Below are 22,790 nucleotides of genomic sequence, written 5' to 3'. Positions count from 1 at the left end.
CCTTAAATTACCGTATGATACTAAGGGTAAGTTCAAATTGATGGAAGAGCCACTGTAATAACCACAAGGGTTAAATTTGATTTTCGCAATTTGCACTTTAACAGTGTTACACGTTTGTGACATCATAATAAAACTCTTCGTTTAACCTTTCAGTACCCTGTGTGTGTTTCAACACAAAAAAATAGGTGGAATGTAAATATAGAATTATGTTTCTCAATCAAATGTTCAAACATATATACCAGTATCAAACATTTTCAAGATTGTATTGTTAATGTGATGTAATTCATGTCCTATTTCTGCATTTATTATAAAGGTCACCATTTGTTACCATAGTAAGCAGATGTCAAAGTAAATTAAATACTCAGTTATTTTCAGTACAAAACAATGAATATCATCAAAATCTGTAACATATTGTTTCCTGTATTCATTACAAAAGACAATGAATTATTTTGAGGATTGTTTTCACCGTGTTTCTTATTGTTTTTATCATATGAACATGAACTATGCTGTCATATTTTTACTATATGGTAGCATATCTGATGAAACATTGAACAGTTATGGCAACTAATTTAACTACTACATGTAATTGTGAAAAGATGAAATTTTTCATGAAATACTCATTTATTTGTTTGCCATTTTAAGAATTGTTAGTCGAATAAAGCCCACTTTGCATGCCATTTTACCATGTCATAAGTTCAGAGAGGAGCCTGTTCTAGGGGGACCGTTAACGTCACTGTGGAGCTGCTGAGGCAATTTGTAAAGTTAGAGTATTAAATGATATAAGACTAATCATTATGATGTGATGTTGATGTTAAAAAAGTTTTAAAATGACAAGTTTATAATATGAAATAGTTTTGATATTGTGGTGACGACCATTTTGATTTGGGTTTGTTTTTGTTTTGAATTGTTTTGGTTTTTTGGGGTTTTTGTAGGAGAGGTAGGGGTAGAGGGTAGGAGGGAAGGAGTAAATAAGGATTGTCAGAAATTTTAGATTTACTAGGTGTACCTTTGCAGTGTTTTTGTTTCTTTAGTCTTATGTAAAACTTTCGCTATCAATTATACATGTCTGTTGTAGTAAGTGTTAATATTTCATTGAACATACATGACTTCTAAGGGTTGTTGCTATGGCAACTGTGTTTTTTTAACATTAGATAACAAAGTTTAAAGGCACAATATAAGTTAACTTCAAAAAAATGAAAAATTGATAATTTGTCGGTAATTTGATTATTTGTTGGTAAAATATCTTATAAAGTTTTCATAAAGTTTTCATAAATTTCCATGGCAACAATTTTTTAAACCATCTAATTCTATTAAGGAAAACACGCATCTGAAGTTTTATTATTTATTTTATACATAAAGCATTAAATAGAAAGAATATATAAGTTCAATTAATATCTGTCGGTGCATGTTTTGGTAATTGATGTCATAAAATGGCTCAAAACTGAGTTTTTTCATAATTGTTTAAAACACCCAAATGGTAGTTTTTCAACAAACAGTATAAATAGTATATAACCTATTCATGGCTTGCCAATATTGTGTTTTATATTTGTTATACTAAAACTAATTTTTATGTTAGAAGAAAGTGTTTTGTACAATACAAATCGTGGAATTTGGTTTTTTTAAAAATCAAAATATGGTAAAAATAGTGATTTTTGGGTCCTGGACGCCATTTTTGGGGGGTTGTCGTTTCCATGGTAACGATACCTAAAATTAGTAATTAGCAGTCAAATTTGCTGAACGGGTATCAAGTTATCCCTATATAACAAATTTCATCAAAATCGGTGTATGTGGGTTTCAAACACTTTTTTAAGAATGGTTGATGCTTACAGAGAATGACTCTTAAAAATGTAAAATTCTTAACGCATGACGGAATACGCACAACGCACGATGGCAGACGAGAACAGATAGCAGTATGTCACCTGAATTTACTCAGGTGACCTAAAAAAGAAATTTACCCATATAAAAATCATGTACTTGCATGTACACATAATTAGTTTACATGTAGACATATACATCTTGCATGTTACATGTTATATAGTTTTTTTTTCATGTTAACATAAATAATCTTGAATTTAGGGGGCAGGAATATACCGCCATACCTCAGGGCTTGTTTTTATATCATTTGCAATATGCAAGCCGAAAATCTAACATTGGAATGTGAGCTTCAAATCTCAGAAACAAAAAGTTGGATAACATATTTAAATATGGTGCCAACAATGCTAAATATGATGCAAAAATGATAGATAAATTTTAAATTTATGAATTAAGATCTTTACAAAATCAGTCAAAGTGCTACTGGTAAATGCCTCTTAATAAAATGTTGGTTTTCAATAAAATATATAGTTGAACAGTTTTGAGGAAACTTTACCAATATGTTTTCATTGTTTCTTTAATAGAGGACCCATTTTTTTAAGGATCTCTGTCTGTTTGCATCAACTTCTTCTATGGTTTTTTTTAACAAAGTCGTTTACCAAGTATTTTAAGCCCTCGATACACTAAAGAAACCGAAATATTTTTCTTTGTTACATACAGGCAGGTGCCAATTGTATGTTTTTACTAAGATTTTTTAAGAATGCCAAAAAACTTTAAAAAAATTAAGGCCCTACTCTTAGAGCGACCTATAGTGGTCAGTCTATAATTATTTATCCGTCCATTCATCTGTTCATCTAAAATGATTTTTCCGAAAAATATATTCTCTCTTTTGTCTACGCGTCCCAATACTTCACCAAGAGACTGCATTTGGTCAAATGATGCGCAGTAACCATGAAAGTTGTTTTAGATAGATGTCATATTAGACTAGTAACGCGGGGGTGTTAAGGAAGCATATGGGCAATTTAGCGTCGTATTTTGACTGTTATATTCAAAATCGTGAAATTAAATAATTATTTTGAATAAGATCAAAAACTAAGTATTATCCTTTAAAATAGATGTCAGTGCAATAAAATCGGGTAGTACATAACTGCCACATTGGTGCATTATCACGTAACAACAATAAATAGCTTACGTGAATTCCTTAACATAAAATGAGATAGAACAACACTACCCCGCGGTTTCAAAAATAAAATAAACATACCAAGTGAACGCAAAACATCTCAGTTTAATCAAAACCGCTGCTAGAATCCTATGTTTTTCCTTATTAAAAAGTTATTTATCCGGTTCTCGTAAAACCTTCTCAATATTTACATAGTTGGCACGGAAAACGGCAAATTGCATCAAAACAACACACAACATGGGATTCTAGAAGCACTTTTCAATTTAAGCATTGATCAAACTAACGATACGTATAAAATTTCAAGTTCAATATATACGGGGTAGTGTTGTTCTAGTCGGATTTTTATATCGTAAACAACGACAGAGGAAAGTCGGGCCGAAAAATAAATACAGATTTACATACCTTTTAGCGAATGATTGATAAAACTAACATCTCCCCCAGTATTCTTATGTTCAATTCTTAATAAATCACACCACAATACATTGTTAGAAATCTTAAATTAGTTATATTTCGAATATGTTTACAATGCTTTCCGATCAAATTCACACGACATTCAACTTTTAGTCATGACGTCATCAATGTGTAAATCTACGTAATACAAACTAATTTCTGGAAAAAATTGTCTTCAGTATTTTTTACTTGTTTTTGATCTACGTTACGTTGCTTAGATATTTGAATATGTACATAATAACTAAAATTTGTGATTTCACGGAATTACATGTAACTCAGATTCCATATGCTTCCTTAACACCCCCGCAAAACAATCTTTTTTTTCTATCTCAATATATATGTTGGTAATCATTACATGACATGAACCAGCTATTAAAAATAGTCTATATAGATCATCAAAAACAATTTAATAACTACATATATGACAACCCTAAAGTCATTGTGTCAGTACATAAAATTATACATCTGTATTTTACTTTTTCAGAATTTAAAAAAAAATGCAAAACATTAGAATGCTGTAATGATCATTCTCTAAATCAAATGTAACTAAAGGTACCGTAAGCAAGCTCACAAATGACCCCCCCCCCACTTAAAAAATATAATACGTTAAGTACTTTTCTATTAAAGAAAAAAATGATGCCATTTATTTCAGCGTCCATGTTTTATAAATAACTGCTCCTTTTTATACCCGCACTTTCTAAAGAAAGTTCAGGTATATTGTTGTTACTCTGTTCCGTCCGTCCGTCCGTCTGTCACGTTTTACTTTCTCAAACTGCTCTTACATCTTATAACCCAGCAATCTGAACTCTTAGAGTTTGATTTGGGGTGACATATTGTTTTGTAAAAAGGTTTCAAACATTCTCTGGTAGTCCTGGGGGTCAAATAATTGGTAAAAAATGACGTTTTTTCCACAATAAACCTTCTTCCTCGAACTCCTCCTAAATTTTCAACAGTAGACAAATCATCTCTTGGAATATGTTTTAGGGTATCCTATAGATGCGCAATAAGGTTTCGGAATTTTCAATTTTGTCCTGGGGGGCAATTAATTGCTAAAAAATGACGTTTTTTTTTACAAAAAAAACTGGTTTCAAAAACGTCATTTTCTTTTTGCAGTAGCCAAATGATCTTCTAGAATATGATTGGGGGTGTCATATTGAGGCGTGATCAGGTTCCAGAATTTTATTTTTTATTAAGGGGATCAGTGGGCAACAAAAATGTCGTTTTTTTGCAAAAAAAAGTATGGTTCCAAGAACTCCTCTTACAACTTTTGGGGTAGCTACGTCATCTCTTGGGATATAATTGGGGCTGTCCTATAGATGTGCAATAAGATTTTAAAAATCTAAATTGTATCCAGGGAGTCAAATAGTAGCAGAAAAATGACGTTTATCACTTAAAAAAACCCCATAGATCCCAGAACTCCTCTTATGATTTAATGGATAGACACATCATATCTTGGGATATGATAGGGACTGATCTATAGATGTACAGTAAGGTTTTAAAAATTTTAATTTTATCCAGGGAGTCAAAAAGTAGCACAAAATTGACGTTTATCAGTTAAAAAAAAACATAGATCCTAGAACTCCTTTTATGATCTAATGGATAGACACATCATATCTTGGGATATGATAGGAACTGTTCCATAGATCAATGTAGATGTGCATTACGGTTTTGAAAAATTAAATTTAACCCTGGGCCCATTACCTACATATCTTTTGATGCCCTTTAAGGATCAAGAATATATATGGTTAAGGGGTGGGGATCTCAACCGTTTTCAAGATATTCGTGTACTTCCTGTTCGAGGGGGGTCATGACCACCCCCGGGGCCCATGACCTACATACCGTTTGATGCCCCTTGACACAAGGGACAAGAATATATATGGTTTAAGGGTGGGGATCTCAACTGTTTTGAAGATATTACGGGACTTGCTGTTTGAGGGGGTCAGGACCACCCACAGGGCCCATGACCTACATAACATTTGATGCCCCTTGACATCAGAAACATGAATATATTTGGTTTAGGGGTCATGATTATAACAGTTTCTGAGATATATGGTAATTTCAAATTCCTTGGGGGTGGGGATGACCCCAGGGGTCAGATTTAATAAACCCTATATATTGCCAGTAACAGTCAACATATGATTATGAAAACACTATATTAATATCTTTGTCCGTTTTCAAGTTACCATTTTAAATAGAGTCTACAATTCCTCCTACAAGGTTCAATGTTAGACCCCACACCCTTTTGACACCCATTAGGGTCATGACTTACATGGCATAATGATCTGATGCGCCAGGACCTAAGGAGGAATAATATCTTTGGATTAAGATGGGGATCTCAATGGTTTTTATGATATTTGATAATTTAAGGAAGAGCGCTTGGGATCATGATCGATCTACATACCATCTGAATGCCTTGAACAAAGAAACAATACTATAATATGTACATGATATATGATTCAATTTAAGAACCCAGATATAGAACAATCATTTATGTTTTGTAATACTTTCTATGTATATATACATGTATTAGTTTGTGTTTTGTTCCATACTATTCATGTTCATGACTGTAGTATGGATTAGTCTTATTTTAAATTACATTAAAAAATTGTCAAATATATGACTTGGAACCCCCACCCCCAAACAAGCTCAAATATACCCCCCCCCCTTAATTATCAAATGTTCTATTAAATCAAAATATAATTTGGATGTCTAAAAACTTCTATAAACAGGTGAAAAAAGTTATTCTAAAAAAAAATACATTACATCTTGCATAATTGACAAATGATCTATTGAGATATGATCAGAGGTCATATTTCTACCTTGGGATCAATAACTAGTATTATTTGACAAGTTAAAATTAATAACAATCAATGATTCAAATTATAAATGTTTATACTCCACAATCACCCCCCCCCAATCTAACCTGGTTGATAAGATTCAGTCTTCTTAATACATTCTTACATGTTTGCAGTAGCAAATTTTAAATCATTTCTTGATTGCTTTTTCTCTCCTGATGCACATTAACATTTTGAAATTGCTTAATTCTGTTTTTAAGATTTATAAACAAAATGTTATATGCATGTGTATTCGCCTATTTGGGGCAATTGTAAAGTCTCCTAAACAAAGCAGTGACATCATTAGGCTAGGAATTACCCACATGGATCAAACACTATTGTAACATATGAATAAGATATAATACTTTATTGGGAGTTGATTTTAATTAACTCTTCTATGCACTTACTCGGGCAAAGCGAGTTAAAGACAACACCTGGGGGTCATTAATGTACTTTACACCATTTGATGCATCATAATGACATTAAAAGATATTTTGTATTTTCCTGTTTCGTGGGGTCAGAACAGCTAGTCTCATAAGGTCATGACCTACATTGTATTTGATGCATTATAATACATTAAGAAAAAATACTCCTTCCTTCCTATTATAACTCATATAAAAATGATAATTAAGTGTCTAGTACACTTACTTACATTTTATACACAAATTTAATAAGAAATTGTTTATACAGGGTCAAGATGGGGTCAACTCAATAGTGCAAGTCTGACAAATGAAAAAATAACCTTTGCAACTAAAATGACAGAAACTTTACAAATGCGATAGGATAGGTAACGATGATAAGCTTATTTAAATATTAAAAGATGATGATACAGTATGCTGTCAAAGGGAGGTCACATTTAGAAAGTGAAAGTAGGACTTATGTATGCTGGCATCTCATTATATTGTGCTACTTCTACTACATGTATTATGCTTACCTATATTGGTCAGCATCATAATAATAATCCAATTAAAACACAATAATGAATTCCTTTAGCTGATCTTAACTAATCCTTTTCTGCATATGGAAAACACAGTCATGTATGTATACACGCGAACCCATCTAATCGAAGAGCTGGGTAAAACTAATACCCACTAATGATACCTGCAGACCTGTGTTGTGTATGTAACTTCAGACAAAGATCAGTTATTTGTAACATGCATGTATTTTTATGACCCATTCTTCAAATCCATTTGCACCATTTTATTAGGTAAATAACAGCTTTAAGGTGGTGCAAGACACCTGCATATTGTGATGTATTCTTTCTATTGAGATAAACAATAAAGTATCTTAAATATTAATTAAATATTTACCCCCCAAATAATGTTACCTAACATTTAAGCGCAGTGGGTTAGAGCGTTTACATGTCTGTAAGAGCATTGGGGTCCAAGGTGTATTTTTGGTAATTTTACAATTGATATAAATGAATTTTCATTGGGGGGGGGGGATCTGGACCCCTCACTCCCACCCCTTCTCTAAATTTGTGCACACGGTGATGTACATATGTATGCACACAGACCTACAACCGCCACGGGGAGGGGGCATAATTTAATTTCTAATTTTGTTTGTAATAATTATAAAGACCGTTATACTTTCTATGACATGAAATGTTAAGATTATTGATTAACTGAAAATTCACTGCAAAAAGTTCAACCCCAAATTGCACATAAAGGGCTGCTCATGTGTTTTATCATATGGGAAGGGATCTCATCCTTCAGTTATGAAAATTATAATTTTTAAATGTATTACCGGAGCTTGCATGTGGCCTTCATTTTTAATTGAACTGGTACAACACAGTGTTATTTAGGGGCAAACACTTGGTGCGGGTATTACTGTCTAGTGAGAGCATCTAGTTTTTAATTGTTAATGCTAATATGACTACACGAACCAATTTCTATTATTAAGTTGCATTTTATTTTAACTTAAGATAACAAATATGAATTAAATCAACTACATCTATAATCCATAGTTCATGCAGCCATTAAATGATTTGAATTTTTAGTATACCAAGTGTTTTACCCCCCCCCCCCCCCCCCCAAATATAAAATACCTGGAAGCAGACCATTTTCAGAGAGGCATGATGGTGACAGAATTTAAAATATGTCTTTTTTTATGTGGCCTGACACAATCAACACAAGATGAACCTCTGCCATTCAGTCACTTTTCCAGACCAGATTTTTTGTACAATGACCTCGAACTTACTCAAATGATCTTGGGTTAAGGTTCATGATACACGTATCGGGTAACATAAATGACGTTTTACTACATGAAAGTTTATATGACTTGCTGACATAATTAACATGAAGCGATTAAGATTGCAAAAATCACTTACACCTATATTATACATCTGTGTAACAAGCTCACAAATGATACCAAGAAAATATCCAAACTCAAGTAGTTCTTTATTTTATATTAGAACATAAAATAGCTTTTTCATTCTTATAGTGACACTGGACTTGCAGAAATGATCAAATCTATAGTCAGTACATATGGACAGGTCACTCTCTTTATCTAATACCTTCTAATCATGTTCCATTACAAGATATGGCCAAGGCATGATTTAAGCAATTTTAAACTATGATCTTGGACTTCCAACTCGGCCTTGGCTAAACTCATGGCACACCTCACGTCATAAGCAATTTTTATGTGAAAAAATAAAAACTTCCTCTCTAAGAGTAGTATAAAGCAACATGTATTATGATTTTTTTCCGGTGGCACGAACCATGCAAGTATAGTAAGATTTTTAAGGACCAGTAAAAATTCAGACACGGGAAATGCTCCAAACACTTTAACTTGACTCACTTCAAGGATATAGTATTAGTGTTTTTAACCTTTTGGGTGCTACTTTTTTACAATTTTAACACCAGAGGAAACCCGAAATCGTATCAAAAAGAGGATACTGGAATACACTGAAAAATTACTTTGCACATTAATGTAATATAAATGTCATAAATAAATATATTTTACCTTCAGCCTTTCGTTGTTTGCGAATGCTACGCATCACTTCTAAGCCCATGGTTGGAGGATGCACGGACATGTCGGATGTTGCTCGGACGACAAATATAATGCAGTGCATCTGGTCTGCAGGGGTAGGATTTTCTCTTAGAATTTCATTTGTCTGCATCATTTTTGCAGCTTTTTTAATCTAAAAATTGTGAAATCTATATCATTACTACATGTATAAAAAATACTTTACGGTGTGCACGTGCAAAACTGCCTTTCCCAATTCAGAGAGAAGTAAAATTAACGAACATATCAACGGCACTTGGATTTGCTAACATTGTTAGTTAAGGACATATCTTACTCATATGCATATTTCAAACCCACCAGAAATATTGGAATTCCTTAAATTTAAATGAATAGCTTTTACACATAAATGCCCTTTTCATGATTTAATAAATACACACGTTAAACATCGTACATTAGGGAGCAAAATTCGTCGTTTAAACAACAATAATATTTCATTGCACCTGCTTAAGTTTAACAATGTGTTAATATTTTCCGCGTTTAACTCAGATGATACCTTACAGCATAAAACATTATCACTTAAAACCAAAAAAAAAAAAAAAATAAAGAGAATAAATCATATGGTTATACTTTTATGTTAAATACTGAAATCTGATTGGTTTAGACGCAGTTCATAATCTGTTTTGTTATACTTTCATGTTAAATACTGAAATCTGATTGGTTAAGACGCAGTTAATAATATTTACTATTACCCTCAGCGTAAGCAACGCACTTGGCAACGGGTAACATTAAAAAATATTACATGCGCGAAAATTATGCGCGTACGGTTCGCTGTAGAATTCACGTTATTCCTATATAAAAGCAGTAAAATTTTCTTAAAATTTTTAAAAAAGACATTCAGTATAACAAAATAAATAGTGCCTGTTTGGGAGGGTAACAGTTGAAATTGACACCCCTCGAAAACCATTGTCAACCTCCGCTTCGTGTCGGTTGACAATGGTTTTCTCGGGGTGTCAATTTCAACTGTTACCCTCCCAAACAGGCACTATTTATATAGTATTACCCTCAGCGTTAGCAACGCACTTAGCAACGGGTAACATTACGAATTGTTACATGCGCGTACGGTTCGCCTTAGAATTCACGTCATTCCTATCTAAAAGCAGTGATGTTTTCTTTAGAATTAAGACATTCAGTATAACAAAATAAATAGTGCCTGTTTGGGAGGAAAACAGTTGAAATTGACACCTCTCGGAAACTATTGTCAACCTCCGCTTCGCGTCGGTTGACAATGGTTTTCGAGGGGTCGTCAATTTCAACTGTCACCCACCCAAACAGGCACTATTTATATATTGTTTACCAATCTTATTTTTTAAAAAAAAGGAAGTTGCAATTTTTATTCTTTTGCAGTATTTCATTTGTGTTATTGGTTAATAAAAACAAAATGATATCAGTAGATTTACCTTAGCACCTGGTTTAATCTTTCCATCTATCATCATTTCCAGCTCTTGTTTTCGAACACAAGTGAGCAGGGAAATTCCAGGTGTGTCGAAAAGTCTGACGTGTAACAGAGTATCACCAGAATACAAAGGTTCTACGTGTAGCTGTATGAAGAAAAACACATCAAAGAGAGGTTTTAAAGAATAAGGACAATATTAATATTTTAAAGCTTACCTAATTGTTTGTCATAAATGATAAATAAGTTTATCGCTTAACAAACCTTATGGAATATCCGTTTGTTAATGTGTTACAATGCATCCACTTCAAATTATTATTTATAAACCATTTTTTTTAATTACTTTAAATAACAATAAAGCATATTCTAATATTGAATATTTTTTTATTCTAATTAGATACATAAAGGCAATAAAAGATGTTTTAGCAATATTTTTTACACATATTCGATGCATTTAATTCTAAATGGCGTTTGTTTTGAATAATTAAAATTAGATATTGTCCCTCAATAATTGGTAATCTACAAAGCATGATTATGCAACACACAAACGGCGGTGTACAAACACCACAGGACTTGCAAGATGAAACAGGTTAATCGTCGTACATGATTGTTCACTTGAAAAGTTAAAACAAAACAAAAAAAACCTACACAAATTGAAATTACAAATTGAAGTAAAACCTAGGACTTTTGATTCAACTTGCACAATATATTTAATTTGATGCTGGTTAGAATTGACATTATACAATATCAGTCATATTTTGACTGTTCTCGTATGTAACTGCCAATTTATCTTAGGTAATTATAATAAAATGTTCCTAGTGTTTTGGGGTTACTGTTTCTCGTTACATTTGGGGAAGTGAAATTTTAATAAAAAAACCTTTAGATTTTCTCACTTTTTCCATATGATCATGTTTTCCTTATACGGTATGGTAATTTTCTTTCACGATACGACATGCATCCTACATGTACGATATTAAAGATTACAACTTTCTCATAGATAAAAAAAAACCTTGAAATAATAACTTTGTTCATCTGTTCATACCATAATTATAACCGTTAGCAGAATCTGATAAACATTGTAATCAAGTAGCTCAAATAATATTATTTAAACAGGTTCGCTAATATAAACCACTGGTTTTTTTTCTTATTCATATTTATAAGAATTCTTTGGTGATTAGCGTGTTCGATAAAAAATGTGGAAAACTTGTTATGTATTTTACTATCATATGGTTACACTTAGTCCATTACAGCGGCATGGTCATGATTTGGATCAAAAGTTGTTTTACCGATTATAATGTAAACAATGCTTCAGTAAGGCATTTCTAATGAGCAACCAAAATGTGACTGTCATTCGTTGAGTTATAAGCGACTTACAGACCTTACAAAAAAGCGTGTGTCAACATTTTTAATGTTGAAGTGAAGATTCCAGTTTTATATTTAAAATCAATATGTTAAACTTTAGGAACTCTCTATTTATGCTTATAAACATAAATACGAAAATAGAAAAATCGGCTTGAAAAGATTTTACTGGTATATTGATCCTATGAAAACAAAAAAGAACACGAGCAATGTATCTTGCTTTTAACTCTATGACTGACTCGCAAATTTCATTTGACCAATTATAATGCACCACTAAAACATTGTATTTACTAATTAAAAAAATAAATAGAATTTCACCAAAATCCTAACGATGCAAGTTAAAAATGTATATGTAGTGTTTTGAATATTAATACGATATGTCTTTTTATATGACCTTCTAAGTTTAAGGAAATATATCTTTTTGTGCAACATTTTTTTAAAAAGACGTCTATGCCGAGTAAGTTTTAAATTTATTCAAGATATTTGTTTTCTAAAATGGATCAGCTTGAGATACATTTCGTTTATTTGGAGATTTCCGGAGGAAATAACTGAACAAAAAAGATAGTAAAACGATGTAGGTCAACATACAATATAATGTTGAACATCTTAAATATTTTAATCAAAAGAGAACTTTTTGACAGGGAATGTGACTAGTGTGCCTGCTCTTTTAATTACCAAATAATATAACCATAATCTAATGTTTGCAACTTTTCAAAATTGAAATAATTTGTTCTTATTGTATGGAAGTTATCATTATGTTACATAATGATATGTATTTTTAACACAGATAATGGATAACTCAACAGGCGTTGTAATTGCTTTTCCGTTGATGCGTATAGCCACAGTACCAAAATTGATTGTAAATGAAAGAAGCCGTTTTTAATGAAATGTGATGGCTATTTTAATTTCAAAATGTGCTTCCGTACGATAAAGTTGTCATTCAAAGGACAAAATATTGACCTAAAAACCTAGAAGTGACTGAATGATCAAACTTTTCTATGTTTTCATAAGAATAAGTCGCTTTAGAAAAAAAGTACCTCGGACATTTTTTCTGCATCATTAAAATATATCGTATATTCATTTTAATATTAAGAAAATCGGTTACCAAGTTCGGAGATTTTCCTGCTCCACTAATCAATTACAGATGCATTCAGAATGCCAACAATTTTTCCAAAAGCGAGGTTTGATATATTATATATTTTTTTTTATTAATTTCATTAAAATTATACACAAATATCGGCAACAGTTTACATTTATTTTTCAAATGAAAGTAAAAAACACCCAGAGAAATTATGTATTATAGCATTGCATCATGATTTTTTGAAAGATACAGCGGTGTGTGCATACCAATTGAGTAACGCACGTTAGCGCGTTATGAAAATTTGTATGCACACATTGCAGCAGTTATGAGACTGTATCTTTAAAAAATCATGATTGAATTCTTATATTTACATTTCTTTAACTTCCTGCCGTGTCTGCAAATGTGATTTATACCTTAAAATTATCCCAAGGGTAAGTTAATTATAATGGAAGAGCCACTGCAACAGCCACAAGCGTAAACTTTGATTTTCGCTTGTGACGTTGCAGTTTACAGCGTTCAACGTTTGTGACATCATAATATAACTCGTCATTTTGACTTTTGAGTTAAATGTTGTAATCAAAAGGCCATTTAGACAGGGAATGCGACTAGTGTGCCGCCTCCTTTACTTACCAAATATTATAACCATAATCAAAAATGTATATATCAAATACCACCTATGTGTATTACAGTGTTATAACTGCCGTACCTTTCAATACACATTGTTAGCAAAACGGATGCGGAATGTGAAAATATATTTTATTATATTATAGCCGTACATAAGGAAACATATATCAAACCAAGCTATGACTGCAGACTAGATCTAGCGTAAATAAACACAGTAAAGTACATTACTTATTGTAAAGCTGAATCAAAAATTAAGGTCTAAGTTTGTAAAAAAAAAAAAATCACCGAAAGCTGTGTCCGCTCATAAATATACATTTCATTCTACCGTTACAATTTTTTTTAAACTAATAAGTATTAAAAAATAAGACATTTGTTTTGTATTACCTGTGTTGTTACACTTCCTATGGACGACTTTGCAGGGATTGAACTGCAAATGCTCATAATGGTGTTTCCGTTCTCTAAGGCAGTTGCAAATGTATTCACCAAAGAAGACTTTCCACTCCCAGATTCGCCGATTAAGATGATATTAATGTATGGCACACTATTTGTTATATCAGACGTCATACTCCTAAACAATTCTGCATATTCAGCAACGACCTATGTAATTTAATTGAAATCAAAATTCAGATACAAAATCATAAAAAGGAAAATAAAGGACTATGTGCGGTATTGTCAAATATCTGCCCCCGATTTCAACCAATTTTTAAATGGTATCGTATGAAAATGAAATCTTCACAAATCATTGTAAAGAGGATGCCTATAACTTTGATCTTGATTTTAGTCATCATTGCTCACTCACTGTTTATCTATTACGTCACCTAAATGACTTAATTCCCGCAAATTTACAAACAAATGAAGATATTCTCATTTTTGCTCTTTATTTTGCATTCGGAAGTATAGAGCGCAGGTCTGCTCAAGTGCGATTTTAACATATGTTTTTCTTCAGATAGTTATACATATTATACTAAAAAATGGTACTTGAGCAAGCCTGCGCTCGATGTTTCCCAGTCGAAAAACCATCGGAAAACACCCATATTTTGCTTCAAAACATCAATTTATCAAAATAATGCAATATTCATGACGTCATTTCTACATTATGACGTCACTGTGGTGATAACCTTTTACACCTTTATTTCCAATATGATTTTAACTATCTTTCACCTTATTTTAAAGCTCTTTCTAAAACTTTGATTTTGGGGGGCAAAAATTGCATAAAACCGCACTTAGTCCTTTATACATGTAAATTTAAGATGTTGAACGAAAATACATTACATTGGAATCTAGTGTTCTCGGGAAACCTCTCCAAGTAATTTTGATAGTATCATTTGGAGTCGATCCTAAAACAAATAGAAATAAAATTCGGTATTCATAAATTTGAAGAAAGATATGATTTTAACTACTTCATACACCTACCCCCCACAAAATACCTAAAGATACTATTAGCCAACATGTACATTTATTAGGTTTTTTAAAAGTATTTAAACAACAAATAAATAAATTAATAAAACCTTTCCATAAACGAAACAAAACAAATGGCAATTCTGTATATATTTTACAACATAGATGCATCTTGCTTTAAATAATGCAGAACATCATATTTTTACAAGGACTAATGAAACAATTTGTGTTAATTAAGTCATGCTTAGGAGTCTCGGGTGACAATGTTTCAAACATATGATTTACTTTTACTTTTTTACAGTGAAAGGTCAAAAGGTTAACTTCTAAGTAAAGTATGAGCAAAATATAAAGTTAATTGACCGGATAGTTATCTGTGTGCCGTGCTGTGGCAACATACTTAAAAAAAGATTCCGCACTTTGAAAAAAAAAATCATAGTGCGTTAAATTTTGAACAAAATCAACGCACTTTGAATTTATTTTTAAAGTGCGTTAAATTCTTGGCCAAGTTAACCCACTTTGAAAAAAATAGTCAAAGTGCGTTATAATGGAGCATCACCAATTTTTTGGTATCGACACTCTTAACATGACTTCAACACGCACTTTGAAAAAATATTTTATATCACAAATTCTGGAACTGAATGTATAATTTGTTGAAAATATGATGATTCGTTAACACTCGTTACCGTATTTAGAACAGAGATGGGGGTAAAGGTTAACCAAAGATACAGGTCAAATACCAGTGCATCATTTCATTGATTACAAGAAGAAAGACCCATACCCCTTATTTTTCCTTCCATAAATATGATATTCAGCAACTTTGGGTAAACAATTAAGATCGAAAAAAGAAATATGCTCTGTGTAAGTACATGCAGTGTTTTTGAAAAAAACGAGCTGGCCGAATAATAATGTCACCATTAGTATGTTAAAAGAAACTATGTGTTTCAACAGTAACCCTCTTTTCGTATTCTAATCAAATGAATCACTTCAATAAAAGAATACTAACATTAACGAACATTGAATTATTATAAACTTACAAATATACATTAGGATGTGGGATAATTTTCTCGCACTGATCTTCTAATAGATCATATTGGTTTTGATAAACAAAACTAATGTATCCTTTTGTACATCATAATTTTAGTATTGTAGTATTGCAACAAGTCGACAAACATTTGCACTAATCTTTTAAAATCTCACATGAAACGCACGCAACTTACATACTTAAATTCCAAAAAAAATTCTTAAATACTCTACAAACTAAACTTTTTTTCTGCAGCTACATCAACTTCTGACCAGACCGGCCATTGTGATAGCTAATGTTAATCTCAATTTCATTGGTTAATATGCCTGATGGTCCGATCAAAATCAGTCTTTCTCGAAGACGTCAAAATGGCTGACCCTGTCAGAAATTGATCACAGGGCGAAAATCTTTAAGCAAGTCCTTAAAGGTGGCTTAAAGGTGGCGTAAAGGTGGCTTAAAGGATATATAATCTTTAAGCCACCTTTAAGTCACCTTTAAGCTGAACTTATAGGTCCATCATGTTCAAACTTCTTTAAGTCACCATTAAGCCATCTTTAAGCTACCTTTAAGCATCTTTAAGTGGCATTTACGCTCCCTTTAAGTTGTCGTAAAACCATCTTTAAGTTCCCTTTAAGTCAAGTTTGATCAAACCGAACAAAAAAAAAACATATATTAAATGCAAAAGCTCTTTTATAGGGAGGGGAGGGGGGATCCGAGTGATGAAATAATTTCCAAGGAAGGGGGGGCTGTTCGAGGCGGTTTTTGATTGTCGCTCCATTAAACACATATCGCTTTCATAAACAACGGTCCAATGTTCACAGATTGCCATTATAAAATTCTTTATATTTTTTTTCCCAAAATTATTGTAGGGCTGAGCGCAGTCTCTGTATTTAAATTTGCGCATGAAATTATATTTAAATATGTTTGTTTCCTATGATAAATTAATCGGTGAAATAAATCTCTCTCTCTCTCTCTCTCTCTCTCTCTCTCTCTCTCTCTCTCATTTCATCCGGTTATTAAACAAAATAAAGATAATGAACCAAAACTGGATGATTTAATTTAATAATCGGTAAAAGGTATGTATTTTTTTTCTATTTTAATTATTTCTAGGTCTAATTCTAGATCTGCTAGATACATGTTAAAGATGAAAAGACTTTCAACTGCCTTTGTTATATCGGGCAAGATATTACTGCTTTGTTTGTCTAGACATAGTTTTTGTTCGTTTGTGTAGATCTAATTAGAGTCTATTGTTTGTCCAACTTAAGAAAACCCCGGGAACTAACACAGAATATACAAGATATACACAACAGTTGTGTCGTGTGCCCAGGTGCACGTTTGTGTATATCTAATTAGAGTCTATTGTTTGTCCAACTTAAGAAAACCACTGGAACTAACACAGCATATACAAGATATACACAACAGTTGTGTCGTGTGCCCAGGTGCACGTTTGTGTATATCTAATTAGAGTCTATTGTTTGTCCAACTTAAGAAAACCACTGGAACTAACACAGCATATACAAGATATACACAACAGGTGTGTCGTGTGCCCAGGTGCAAGTCAGGGTTTCTAAAGGCGTTGAAATCTTAGTATGTACGTGTATACGATAAGTCTAGTGAATAAAAGTTTATTTACATTTGTAATTCATTTTCAATGTATTATTTCCTAACTCTGGGTTTTAAAAATGTCACGTCTACAAATTAAAGATACATGTATGTAAGAGTGAAATTTAGAGGCTAGTTAATTCCTGTACCGGTGATAATAAATAGGGGTTAATTGTTTAAATATATGTATAAGAGTAAATATGTCACATACCCGGCCTGGTACATCATACAACTGTATGTACAAGTATATGTATACATCATTTGCAATTGCCACATGCAGTAAATACGTCACCCGTAATTGGTAATCTTGTTTGTTTTAGAATTGATAGTCTAAAAATCATGTATACAATTAAATGTTTAAACATACTGGTACGGCGCCGTGATCATGAAAACCGGGAACATTGCGTAGAACTAATACCCTAATAGTTTCAATGCATTTAATAAAAGAAATGATTTCATCTTCTTCCTTGCATTTCATTTAGCTATGAATTAGATGAACGTTTATCTACTCGGTTTGAATTTATTTACTAAGTAAGCCTAACGGTTTCCATTAAGGAATAATATACTTTTTTTTCACTGAAGACTAAGTTCCGTATTTCATTCTAAATATATGCATGCAAGTAATTGTTATAATATGAATGGAAGTCAAAATCTTTTCAAGCAAAAAATACACATTGAACATATTGATTCCATATCCACTGATATATAGGATATAAAAACCTCCTTAAATGTGTAAGTTGCCGTGGCGCAGAGGTGAGGTGATGCTGGTAAACGAATGGTCCCGGGTTCAATCCTCGTTTTGGGCGTTTTGATTATTTTTCTTTTTTCATTTTATTTTCGAGAACAAAAACCGTTTTTAATACCTTTTCTATCATTATCATATAGTTAATATATTTTGTTGGTAAATTAAGCACAATATTGAATTTTTTTATGGCTTAAAGGTGGCTTAAAGGTAGCTTAAAGAAGTTTGGACATTAAGGACCTATAAGTTGTCCTTAAAGGTGGGTTAAAGGTGGCTTAAAAATAGTCTTTAAGCTCCCTTTAAGCCATCTTTACGCTTTCTTTAAGTCATCTTTAAGCAACACATCTAGCTTAAAGGTGGCTTAAAGATCGTCTTTAAGCTACCTTTAAGCATCTTTAAGCTATCTTTAAGGAGAACTTAAAGATGGTCATTCATCCTGTGGATGTGGCTGCAGAATAAATGTTCAGTTTAGAGAGTATTTAAGGAATTTTATCGGAGTTTTTGTATATAAGTAACGTGCATTTTATGTAAGATTTTCAAACATTATTGCGAATGTTTCTCGACTTGTTGCAATACTGCTGTTGTCATAGGAAAATTAATTACCACTCACACATGACAGGAAAAGATCGCAAGTATGTTTTCATTCTGCAGTTTATATTTTTATTTTTAATAAATTGACGCTGAAATAAATAAAAAAAACACGACATTTATTTTTGTCAATTGTTACGTCAAATTCTCAACTGACTTAATCGTAAGGCATTGACTCAGACGTTAATGACGTCAGTTTTGAAGAAGCGGCGAAATGATTAAAATACTTCTGAACATTTTTCTAACGATATACATTTTAATAGAAACGTTACATTATAACATGTATATTTGAATATGTTGCATTTGACGGTTTGCATTCAAAGCGTTATAATTAACAACATGTTGACTGTATGTTTTCTTCTGAAATATGTTAGTGGATTACTGATGCTTTTTAGGACTTAATTGTCAAAATTTAATTCCTTTAGATAAAGATCACTTTCAAATTAATCTAGGACATTTTAAATTGTTGATATTAAAATGCTCGGATTTTTCCTTTACTAAAGACTAGTTGAAGGCAAGTTAAATCACATCCGTTAATCTTAATGCAGATCCGATTGATAGTCTGATTGCTACCTGGTCGCCTTATCGGTGTACATGTAGCCATAACAACAAAGATTCAAATGCTGTTTTATTTTTTTCACTTTATTATCGAATTTCATTTGTTGACAAATGATCAATTTCAGATATGATCAGAGTTTTTTTTTTCTTCCTGGGATCAATCACTAATGATAAAGTTAAACATGTTACCGATGCATTGTTAAAATATATTTATCCCCCAACCTGGTTCTAACGATTAAGTGTCTACGTACATTTTTACGGTTTCAAAATCATTTTGATTATTTTTTTCTTTCTAGATGCTTGCTATATTTTAGAAATTGCTTTTTTATCTTTAAGATATAAAATCGCATAAGGAGAGTGTGATAAACTGAAGTGGGACAGACAGACAGACTGACGGACGCAAAGAAAAGCTATAGTCCCCTTCGGTGAAACCGATAAAATACTAAGTATCTTGAACGCTTTTTGCACCATTCAGTTCTTTTTGTAAACGGTACGATTCGTTTTGTAAACGTTACGTTTTGTTTTGTGAACGGTACGGTTCGTTTCTTGCTCGGAACAATACAGTTCGTTTTAGAGTTGTAGTAGCACGTTTCAGGGTATGCAAATATACTCAAAAACATAAGGTTCGTAGTTAGCCTCTTAAACTCAGTGCCGGTTTGTGTTGTTTTAACTACGGTTATACCTTTAGCTATAATCACCTGAGGTAAATAATTGCCTGTTTAAAAAAAATACTATTAAATAAACCTTGTTCATATTTTTAAGAAGTACAGTTGAAACTTTCAATGCATTTATTAATGTGTTTATCTTTAAGCAATTAAAACAAAGTCAAGTAAAGGGATCAGGAAGTAAGAAGTTGGAAGAAAAATGGCACCCAAAAACGAAGCTTTACTTAGTGGGAAAATTATCTCATTGTATGTCATGCCTATAAGTCGGGTCCCTACTTATTATTAAAATGTCTTCTCCCAAAATACCGACTTATAAGCAAGTATTTACGGTATATGAATTGCATCTTATCGCCACCACTCTGAAACTGTAAGAGACATATACATGTACATGAAGCTTTTTCAAATGTCCTGAATTCTATTAGTGGACCAATCTTTTAATTCATACTTAATTAACAAGATATCACCCTATTTTTAATTAACCATTAACTCTGTTTACTGTCCCCTTCTACAAGTTGTTTTAAATCAATTAAAGCAAAAACAACTGTTGAAACATTTATCGTAGAAAAAAGGATCACTTTGGATAGAAGGGTCTTCTTTCGCTAAATAAAGACAACAAGTTCAAAGGTCATAACTACTTCAGTCTTTGGGGAAAAAATTGTTGCAATACTAACGATCGAATACGATCACAGTTAATATCAGTTATCAAACTGCATTGAGAGGTCTAAAAAAATGACAATTCGAGAATAATGAATTTATATATCTATATTTGTTAAATCTATACATGCTTTTTATGAATGTATAAGGAGTTTTAAGGCAATTCAAAATAAAGCTCCTCAGCCCTAACATTTAAATAGATATGGAATCATTGCCCATATTGTACACGGTACTTGTTTTTGCTATTTATCTAAACACTGTTCAGTATAGTGACTTAATCAAAACTGTTCCCAGTGTGTTAAAATGACTTCAAATATTGTTAAATCAATTATTGCAAAATGATCTGGTGTTTTATTTTAGCAGTCATTGTCCCTTAAAGTTTTTGAACATGATCAAAAACACTACAATGTTCTAACCTTACAGAGTAAACACATAAAACCACTTGACAATGAAGAGTTTAGTAAACCCTTAAAAATGACAGGTGGGTTAATGTTAGATTTTTAGATAAAATTAAACTAGATCTTTTGATTTAACTATGAAAATAACACGGCGAAAGCATTTCACCAATTTTAATGAAACAGAAATGTGTTCAACATACAAAATTATAAAAAAGAGACTAAGTGTTCTTCATTATTTAATATACTAGTTTTAAATCATTTACCATGTTTGTTCAGACAACTCATTTAAATAAATGTTTTGGTTGACTTTTGATATTTATAATGAACATTGCAAAGAATGTGTAATCAGACAAGTTTAAAACGTATAATTCACAGAGATTGATGATGAAATACACCAAAACTATCATTTTCTTGTATACATCAATTTTAGCTATTAATATCAATGGAAACTTCCTTCAAAAAACACCCATAAAATACCAATAAATAAAATTTTGCTGCTCTTCTTAAATGTAAAATAGCTTTACGAAAACCCACACTTTAAATAGAAGATAGATTTACCACTGAATTTCTTGATTTTCCTTTCAATGTCTTGGATGTACAGATGAGATGTTTTCGTTGACAACAACTTGCGAGCCTGACTCTTGAGTTCATTTATCTCTCTCTCTAGACAACGTATCTTCCTGTAATTTATATACATATAAAAATCGATATTAAATAAGAAATCGTAAAATATGCATCCCCTTCCTAGGAAAACATATTGTTTTGTAGATCTCCTTCTTTTCCCTCTTCTTTGGTCCGGTCTATAACTTAAATACCCATACACATTAAGATTTTAAAACGTGAACTATCATGAGGTGATAATCTAAAAAAATGTGCATGCTATATGTTTAAACCTGTTTGTCTTGTGTCTCAAGGTCAATCATTTATTCTCAAAGTAGATCATTTTCTGAAAATATTTTCAATTAACAGGCTTTAGATTTGTGAAATAGATAGATGATATTTAACCATACGTGTAGCTGAACCCTGGTGATTGGGAGGGATCAATATGATCATTGACTTTACTGTCGAGATAATACTTGAGTTATTGACTATTTAGTTATTAAATGGTTCGACTAGCTTACCGACATCATATCACCTGTGTTAAAATATCACAGATGGAAGCAGTTTCTTTGGTGCAGGTATTGTTAAGTTATTTATTTTTTATTTATTTATTCATTTTTATTTACAGATCTGAGAAAAACTAAATTAAAGATTATTACGTGAGGCCTTTTACCTAAATATTATATTTGAGATATTCATGACTCCTGGGTCAGGGGTTCAGGTCCTAGGAAAGGACTCATATAGCGATAGAAAGAAACTCACATAGAAGTCGCGCTTAATGTTTGGGTTCTCAATTACATTTACATT

The 22,790-nt window shown here is 31.9% G+C and overlaps 2 protein-coding genes across 2 annotated transcripts in view; one reads left to right on the top strand and one right to left on the bottom strand.

The window, feature by feature from the left end:
* LOC105347560 (uncharacterized) overlaps positions 1-22,790 on the top strand; it is a 273,923-nt gene that overhangs the window by 188,277 nt on the left and 62,856 nt on the right. The gene's annotated exons all lie outside the window — the stretch shown is intronic.
* LOC136273504 (uncharacterized) lies at positions 1,916-14,348 on the bottom strand. Its single transcript, XM_066078014.1, has 4 exons — positions 14,142-14,348; positions 10,701-10,841; positions 9,241-9,418; positions 1,916-1,938 (listed from the first exon to the last, which is right to left on the bottom strand). The coding sequence occupies exons 1-4, from the start codon at positions 14,319-14,321 to the stop codon at positions 1,916-1,918; spliced, it is 522 nt and encodes a 173-aa protein (XP_065934086.1). The 5' UTR covers positions 14,322-14,348.

This window comes from Magallana gigas, chromosome 1 (assembly GCF_963853765.1).
Source record: "Magallana gigas chromosome 1, xbMagGiga1.1, whole genome shotgun sequence".
Classification (NCBI taxonomy): Eukaryota; Metazoa; Mollusca; class Bivalvia; order Ostreida; family Ostreidae; genus Magallana; species Magallana gigas.
This window is presented reverse-complemented; position numbering and strand designations above follow the sequence as displayed.